The sequence below is a fragment of the Lepisma saccharinum genome, chromosome 12 (assembly GCF_977018435.1).
Source record: "Lepisma saccharinum chromosome 12, izLepSacc3.1, whole genome shotgun sequence".
In the NCBI taxonomy this organism is placed as follows: domain Eukaryota; kingdom Metazoa; phylum Arthropoda; class Insecta; order Zygentoma; family Lepismatidae; genus Lepisma; species Lepisma saccharinum.
In genome coordinates this window covers 16495225-16504579 of record NC_139240.1, presented here as the reverse complement: position 1 = coordinate 16504579, position 9355 = coordinate 16495225, and the positions used below count along the sequence as shown (strand labels likewise).

General features: G+C 39.2%; 1 protein-coding gene across 1 annotated transcript; it reads left to right on the top strand.

Annotated features, from left to right (window-relative positions):
* The first annotated feature begins 361 nt into the window (after positions 1 to 361).
* Positions 362 to 1737, top strand: LOC145996385 (uncharacterized). The gene is made up of 2 exons (XM_083132814.1): positions 362 to 627; positions 1263 to 1737. The coding sequence occupies exons 1-2, from the start codon at positions 625 to 627 to the stop codon at positions 1659 to 1661; spliced, it is 402 nt and encodes a 133-aa protein (XP_082988940.1). The 5' UTR covers positions 362 to 624; the 3' UTR covers positions 1662 to 1737.
* The last annotated feature ends 7618 nt before the right edge of the window (positions 1738 to 9355 follow it).

Here is a 9355-nt window from a genome sequence, read left to right as displayed (position 1 = left end):
CCAACGATGGGGGAAAGAGATGGTGTTGCAGTTCCGTTCGGAAATCGCGTTTCCACTCTGGAAATGTTTCTTCAGGGTAAAATGGAGGGACATGGCGTTGCTAGATATGGTTCGTTTCAAAATATGTACATAGTAAACACGGCAAGGCTGACCGCTGCTGCGGAAACAGCAAATCTGGAAGCATCCTATGTTATGTCGAAAATGTTGGGATTTGCTAGTCTGTTCCATGGGCGCCTTACCGAGCAGCACACATTAGGGGATTTGCTATTGAATACTACACATCCGAACCGTAATCTGGTGAAGCCGATAGCAATGAATCCGGGGGAGGGTTTACCGCTGGACGAATTAATGTACAGTCTCTGGAGGGTGCGAAGACAGATACGTGCCGGAGAGAGACCGCAAAGAAAGAAAGTGCAACTAAGTGAAACATTGTCTAACTGGCTACAGGATCGTGACGAGGTCGACAGAGACAGCGACACAGCCGAGAACGAGTGCAGCGACGCCGGCGAGAGCTACAGTAGACGAAGAAGAAGACGAAGGAAGGACGAGTTGAAAGTGATAGCGGAAGTAGAAGGAGAGGACGCCCCGCTGCTAGCATCAGAATTGTTCAACGAGTAATACAAGATGGTGAGTACAAATAAATAATAACACTTATATGTCGTTAGTAAAAAATAAAATAAATAAAAAAAGTACTTACGGGGAGGTTCTGTTTGAAGAAGTAAGGGTGTAGATGAAAAGAAGGGGAAATGAAGGATAGAGGGAGAAGGTAGGAAGAAGGGTATAGGTTACTACTGTTGGGGGTAGTAAGGTAGTAGGTCATCAAAATCAGGGACTAGGAGACCGTCAACGGGTTTGTAATACGGCCTCCTCTTCCTCCGCCAAGCTGTCCGGGGTTGAGGGGTTGTTTCTAGGAGGTGGAGGGGAGTAGTTGTAGGACGGGTTGGGGGAAGGGGGTGTCGGTGCATGCGGGTGAGGTGTGGGAGGTCTATACTGCCGTCGTTGGGGTTCTTGGGGTTCTAAACGGCAGCCCATGAATAGGTTGACGTCACCCTGAACCAAAGGGTGATCGGGTGGGACGTAATACACGTTCCCCTCCCTTTCTACAACGCATCTGGTCCTCCGTACGACCCGCCCTCCTACTTCAACCGTTTCTATTTCTAGAATTTCCCGGGTGATAATCTGTAAAAAATATAGGTAAATGTAGTAAAAAAGAAGTAGGAAATATGTTTTGTATTTACAAGTGTGTATTGTTTTCTTTGCAGACATCGCCACCAGTTTTGTTTCCCGGGGACTACTGTCTACCATGCAAAAGAATCCACGTGATGGGAGAAAGGTGTGGTGAGAATGAGATTGACGAGTCTGCGTACTATTTGGAAGCTCTGACAAGGAAAGAAGGAGGGATCGAGAACCTGATCCTAGCATTGGAGACAAAAGCCCAATCAATCGAGAAGGATATTCAAGGACTTGTGGCCCTGTACCAGACTATGCAGTTACTACAGAAGTCGTGTCCCAAAATAGAAATGTTTTTTGCAAGAGTTGTGAACGAGGAACCTATAAGGTCCTACTATACAATGCGAAGTGCGTATGATTTGTATAAACTATTCAAGAAGCAGAACTTCGCGGGAGCAGATAAGTCTCTCACCGCTAAATACAGAATGTAGTTATTCTCTAAGGATATTCAGAACTGGTGGCCCTGCCCCCCAAAATAGAAGTGTTTTTTGTTTTTGTTTGCTGAACCCATAAGGTCCTACTACACTATTACAGAATGTAGCAAATCGAGAGAGGGGGACTATAAAGTCGTGCCCCCAAATAGAAGTGTTTTATTTCTTTTCATTTTCTTGCAAGTGTGTGTGTGTGTGTGTGTGTGTGTGTGTGTGTGTGTGGAGAACCCATAAGGTCCTACTACACTAAGTGAAGTGCGTATGATATGTATAAGTACCGTAGAATGTAGAACGTGTGTGCAAAACTAAATAAAGAAAAGATTTTTCCCTGAACGCTGTGCGTGTTTGTTTGTTTACCTCAAACTAGAGTTTGAATAGCTGTGTATATGTACACTATTTTGTTTGGTGAGAAAATTCGCACTGAGTCTATCCATGCTGAGATTCGAATCTATGTCGTTCCCCCCGGCTGGCGTGTGCTAACCACTTCGCCACAAGGGTCGGCAAAACTAACTTATGCGTGTGTAAAGAGAAGATTCGAATCCAGGTCCCCTCTTGCGTATGCTAACCACTTCGCCACAGGGGTCGGCGGCAAAACTAACTTATGCTTGTGTAAGGAGGAGAAGATTCGAATCCAGGTCGTCTCCCCGGCTGGCGCGTGCTAACCACTCCGCCACAAGGTTCGGCAAAACTAACGTATTTGTACTGAGGCGTCCGACTCTAACCACTTCGCCATAAGGGTCGGCGCTAACACAAGTGTGTGTATATATATATATGCTACGAGTGTCGAACCAAGGATGAGAGAGATAGAGAAAAAAAGAGAGAGGAATGGTACTTACGAGGGAAACCACATCGGGCGAATGTTGATGCTGCATCTTGATAATACTAAAACTTTTCACGCACACGTTTTAAAAGTACAAATGAGGCAAAGAATAGCGTATGCCGTCCTTTTATGCATTTAAAGATCTCTGCAAGAGGTTCATTTATCGTGGAGGGCATCTCCCCCAAATCGGCAACCGGCAGCAGGAACGTGTGGGGTGAGCAAAAACAATTCGCACGTGTGGCGAAAACCCGACAGTGTTGCAGCCCTAGGTAAAGAACACCAGATGTAGTTTTTCCCTCCGCGCGGGAGAAATGACTTTCAGCGGCGGCGGTGTCGATGACTAGGCCAGCTGTCGCTCGGGAGGAGTGGGGGAGCGACAGCGCTGCTGCCCGCCAGATGTCGTGTTTTTCCTCTCCTTCGAGCCATTTCGCTCTTTCGCAAAGCAAGTCGGTGGGTTGACCACCTCGTGGATGTGTAGTGGTTAGCGCAGAGAGTCCGACCTGGTAGGAAAGAGAGAGAGAGAGAGAGAGGCGTCGGAGCCATATCTCTCGCTCTTTCTTCTCTCCAGTCGACCTAGTCTACTATGCTACGGCTAGGAGAGAAAGAGAGAGAGAGAGAGAGAGAGACGTCTGAGCCATATCTCTCGCTCTTTCTTCTCTCCAGTCGACCTAGTCTACTATGCTACGGCTAGGAGGGAGAGAGAGAGAGAGAGAGAGAATTACGCAAAGTGGCGTCCAATGGCGCCTTTGGCGCCATTGGACGGCCTTTGGCCGCCGCGCGCGCAGGGGGGTTCGCCTCGCTTTCGCTCTCTCCGTGCTTCTGGAAGGGATGCGTTGAAATGAAACACAACGGACATATGTGAACATATCATTTTAATTGACACACAAAAGCATACACAATAAGAAATCATCATTAGCAGTAGCTGTATTCGTAGTAGTAGTTCAGGGTGCCACACTTACAGTGAGGATTTTTGTTAACTACCCAAGAACCTAGCGCTACGCGTATTTGAAAACAAAAAATAGATATTTGTATTTAGCAAAACAGAGAAATTTGAAGAAAATGGCACATTTACGATTCGAACCTAGGAATTTTTTATTTTGATGTGCACCAATACATTTTTTTAAAATTTTATGTTATTTCTTATTTTATGTAATATTTTTCTGCTATTTTTGGCTAAACGCGACGATGAGTGATGATGTGATTAAGGGATACTTACATATAATATTTTTGTCTAAGTCGAGATTCGAACAAGGAGCCACTTTCGCCGCCAGAATTCTTAAAATAAAACGTTTGTAATTGAATGTCGCTTTTTCTACCGTTGGGAAACCGCGACGGTGAGGATAAGTCGTGATATGGTACAATTGATGAAAGAACACAAATGCAAAAAGCAGAAATCGAACCAAGAATCTCTGGAGCTGTCCTAACCACTTCACCAAGCAGTAGAATATTTTGGAATCTGGTCTTATGACATATAGTTATGTGCATAGGAATATAAGATTGTGTCAACTATGTAAATGTATGTACCTTCACGGAAATTTCGAAGAGGGGTATTTGCATGCAAATTGAAACCAAATCGCCACACACGCATTATATTTTTGTGTGTCTGTTCACAAGTGTTTAGATTAGTGATTGTTACTTTGTATCGTTAAACTGAAACTTATTATTCAATGTTTGTAGGAGTTGAAGAAGAAGAAGAAGAAGAAGAAATTTACAACATCCACTGCGTCCTATTGGGATATACTTTATATTCTAGCTGCAGAAATGGTCATAATAGAGAAAACAATGGATCTGCCTATAGAAATGTATGTAAAAATTTTCTCGCAGGTTATTGAAACTGAACCCCTGGAGTCTATTTTTACCCTAAAAACACTTAGTCCAGCATCAGAGATAGCTGTAGAGATGGTATTCTCCGACTACTTCTTTACCAATTTGGGATATCGTATACAAAATATCCAAGACTTTCAAAAAGTGGGGAACGCCCTGGATGATGAACTAGATGTTATAGAGAGGGATCGCTTCCCTTTTTTGACCCGATGGACTGAATCGTGGTTTATGCGCAATGCTCGAATAGCTGGTTTGGTGACAAAAATCCTGCGTTTGTGTGAGTTGAGAAAATTATGTCAAAAATGGCGAGTGTTTGTAAAGTAGAAAAGTAGTATGTTTTGATTTCTAAATTATGTCACAAATTGTGAGTGTTGTAAAACTATGAAGTAGCATGTTTCTGATTTCCTGCAATTTGGTTTTCTGACTATTTTGTTTATGCATGTGGTATATAATTTGGTGATTCATCTATATTAACCTCACCCAATATATAATGAAATATTAAAATATCGGTCTAGAAACACAAAGCTTTATATATATATACATAATTCTGTTATATTCTATATTAAATAAAAATAAACATTTTTAAAAAATACACCAACTCTTTTATTTGCTGTGTTGATCTATTCTTTGTAAGGATTGTATTATTCTGTGATCAATCAATAAACAACCTAAGCAACGTTCGTGTGTGTGTGTGGGGGGTGATTATTACTTCGTATTGTTAAACAGGAACTTATTACTCTGCTCTTGTAAGAGTTGAAGAAGAAGAAGAAATTTACAATACCCACTGTGTTCTATTGCGATATAGTTTATATTATAGCTTCAGAAATGGAGATAATAGAGAAGTTATTTGATTCAAATAGATACTTGTATCTAGCAAAACAGAGAAATTTGAAGACAATGGCACATTTACGATTCGAACCTAAAGTGTTTGTTTTTTATTTTTTATTTTGATGTGCACAAAGATTTATTTTTATTTCATGTTCTGCTTTTCTGGCATTTATGGCTAACAACTCCTACAAACACAGAGTAATAAGTTCCTGTTTAACAATACAAAGTAACAATCGCTAATCAAACTTCTGAACAGATGTGTCCTATTGAGATATATTTTACATTATAGCTGCACAAACAGAGATAATAGGGGAAAAAATTACATGGTTGACACAATGTTGTATTCCAATGCACATATCTTTATGCCAAAGGACCAGATTCCCAAATATGCTACCGCTTGGTGAAATGGTTAGGGCAGCGCCAGAGATCATTGGTTCGATTCTTATTTTATCAATTGTATTATATCATCATAACAATACAAAGTAACTATCACTAATCAAACTTCTAAACACTTCTGAACAGATGTGTCCTATTGGGATATATTTTACATTATAGCTGCAGAAACAGATAATAGAGAAAAATTACATGGTTGACACAATGTTATATTCCAATGCACATAACTGTATGCCAAAGGACCAGATTCCCAAATATGATACCGCTTGGCGAAATGGTTAGGACAGCGCCAGAGATCATTGGTTCGATTTTTACTTTTTGCATTGGTGTTTTTTATCAATTGTATTATATCATCATTCATCCTCACAACAAATTGGAGAACCTTTATGGAAGAATTTCAGCATCGGCAAAATTGTAACGCCTATGTGACGACGTACAAACTTTGGTAGAGTATCTTTTATTATGTAGTAGAATCCATCCGAGATACCGTCATTTTTTTGGATTTTCTGTCATTTTTAATTATGATTAATTTTTTTTGAATTCAGTATCGAGGGTGACGCTATTGTTAATTAATCTAGCGCCACGTGTCGGGGGTGGAGGAGGAGATGAGTCATCGATGACTCATGCACACGTGTGAGTTTGAAATTAATGGTTTTCCATTAGTGCACAAAATATACTATTATGTATTCCGTTTTTACCCTAACCTAACCCTATTGTTGTATTTTATATATGCGTTTCTGCCGGATATGAGTCACAGATGATTTATATAGACGTTGGAGTTTGAAATTAATAGTTTTTCCATTCATGTACAAAAGACACTATTATGTAGTTCGTTTTCGTCCTAACCTAACCCTATTGTTGTATTTTATATATGCGTTTCTGCCGGATATGAGTCACAGATGATTTATACAGACGTGGGGAACTTGGAATTAATGGTTTTTCCATTAATGTACAAAAGACACTTTCGGCCTATTCTAAGGCGTCACGTCCGGCCATTTTGGCGTCGGTGGTGAGTCATATTTGGTATACTTGAGGAGCTCGAACGGTCCTGGGTAGAGGCTAGAAAATATTAACCAATGAGTGAAGGTTTTTAATAAATGAATCAACCAATCAGAGAAGAGTAATGAAAAATAATATTCATATTGACGGCCCTTTTGTCTAAGAATCTATAAATATCGAGTGGAAGAGGAAGCGGTCCAAGAGAGTTCTCAAGTGTTTGGCTTGAAAGACGTACTGATTTTTTTAGCGTGACTGAGTTGTTGCAGTGCAACTAAAGGTTTTTTTAACTTGGTAAGTATCTTTTTTGTGTACTATTCTTTATTTCAAGTTGTTTTTTAACTGCCATGCAAACACATTTTAAGCGTTTTACATTATTTTTGAAAATATTATACAAAGAATATTCGAAAATAACACTAACAATGTGTATTGTTATTGTTGCAGGTTCTTTCTGAGAAGCAGATGTGAAGTACTCTGCAAAGAACTGAAAGCCCGATTGGAAGAAACGAATAGTGAAAACTGATGTTGCTGAGCAGGCCCCAGGGAGATGAGTGATTTGGTGCTTATATGTCCATGTTTCTTCGATTATATCGATAAGGATTGTGTGCTGGAGTTTTTTAAAAAGTATACCCCTTACAAGTACATTACATGCTGGAGTTGTTATTCAAATGAAGGCAACCAACTAGCCCACGATTGCGTTATTAAACATTTTTACGAGTGCGAGGATGTGCGCGGTAAAGATGAAGTTCAACTCTCGGATTGTTTTATAATTTGTCAAGAGGAATGCGGAGTGAATGAATGCCAGAATTGTGTAGAGTGGATGTACGAGAAAATCCAGCGTTATCTGAAGGATCCGGACAATACAAGTCATATTTTTGATTTTTATCTTGCTAATCATGAAGATGTAGGTGATGGTTTGAAGGTACAGGAGGAATCGACAGGATACAGAGACTTTTATAGTGTGTTGTGTGAAATTTCAAATGATTTCGAACTAGTAAAAACTCTTATAGCGCCTATACGAAAAAGCGGAGTTTGCTCGGGGTTAAGAAACAATATTTGTTAATATCTAAAGTGAAAATGGCGCAATATATTATTGATGCGCAAGGTTTTACGTACAATAATAAATTTATATTGCGTGAGATGTGTGTTAGTTCTACAAATTTGGATACTGTGTATTATGCTCTTGTAAAAGTGTCAGAATATTTCAAAGACAATAATGAATCCCAATGGGTGAAATAAAATATTCATGCTTTATCGTACGATACTCCTCTGGGATGCGAAGTGTACTATGTTCGTAGTGTAATTAGAAATTTGAACTGTCAAGGTTCAACTTTCTATTGCAAGGGAGAAGAAAAATCCAAACTTCTCAAAGATTTGTTCAATATTTATAATATTGTAGATTTGCAAAGTGCAAACTGTCCTTCGCTTAGAAATTTGTATATGTTTCAAGGAGGATTGTGCAAGTATCATTCTGATACTTCGCCTCCATCAGAACAAGGTTGTGCATTCAGAAATGTACAAAGACTTGTATCTTGGTAGAATACTAAAATTACCAATATGTAATGTATTTTAGAGCAAATAATAAAAGATTTGTGAAAAAAATAATTGTTTTCTATGTTGTTATTTAGCCTTATAGACCTTTTGTCAAGAACTATTGACTTTTTTGAGTGTTTAGTAACACCAGGGATTATTTGTGGCTGTTATATCATGCGAGTCTTATTTTTACTACAGTCCGGACTAAATTTCACTGACTGAAGCTTAAAGCTTAGGGTCTATAGCATGTTGATTGGTTAATCACAAGGCAATATGAACTTTACAGAGGCTTGTAGGAGACATAGGAACACACGACAGAGCATTATTAGTGTGCAAGAACCTTTTACATCGAGAAAGAATGCTGACTTGTATCTGTTTTTTTAGTTTACATATTCATTTAGGATTCAAATGAAACAATTGCAGTATTTTTTAAAAGTTTATTTTTATTCAAGAATATATCAGATTTATATACACGAAAAGTAGACTACCAATAAGCGAAAATCACATAGTCATTACGATTTAGTCGACGCTGGAATTCCTCCATGAGGGTTTCATGGTAAGAGAGAAACTTTCGCCATTGTTCAAAATTTAGTGTGACTTCTCCGGTGGCGTTGCTGATTTCCACTTTTATGTTTTCTCCACTACCTTCGAAGTTGAAGTAAAGTTCTCCTATAATGTTTATAGATCTGAATCTCTCTTCTCGTGTGGGGAATCTGTTCTTGTAAGTGTCGAAGATCGCATCTGATTTGTACACACATGATGGGTACTCATCGCTATTTAGGACAATGTAATATTTTTCATGTTTCAAAATCAATTCAGTGTCGGTGAAAGTACCTCGAATAACGACATCCATGTTGTTATCAATGTTGTAGCAGCTTTCTGGTTCCATCTTGTGTTTTTTTATGTGTATCTCTAGTAGACTGCAATGCTTAGTGATTTTGTTGTATATCACTCATCTCCTGGGGCCTTCTCAGCAACGTCAATTCGTTTCTTCCAATCGGGCTTTCAGTTCTTTGCAGAGTACTTCACATCTGCTTCTCAGAAAGAATCTGCAACAATAAGAATACACATTATTAGTGTTATTTTCGAGTATTCTTTGTATAATATTTTCAAAAATAATGTAAAACGCTTAAACTTTGTTTGCATGGCAGTTAAAAACAACTTGAAATAAAGAATAGTACACAAAAAAGATACTTACCAAGCCGCAACCACTAGGACCAGCCACGATGCATCGGAACGGTTGTTTCCATTGGAGAACCATCGCAACGACTGTGTCTTTCACCGCATTTCCATCGTTTTT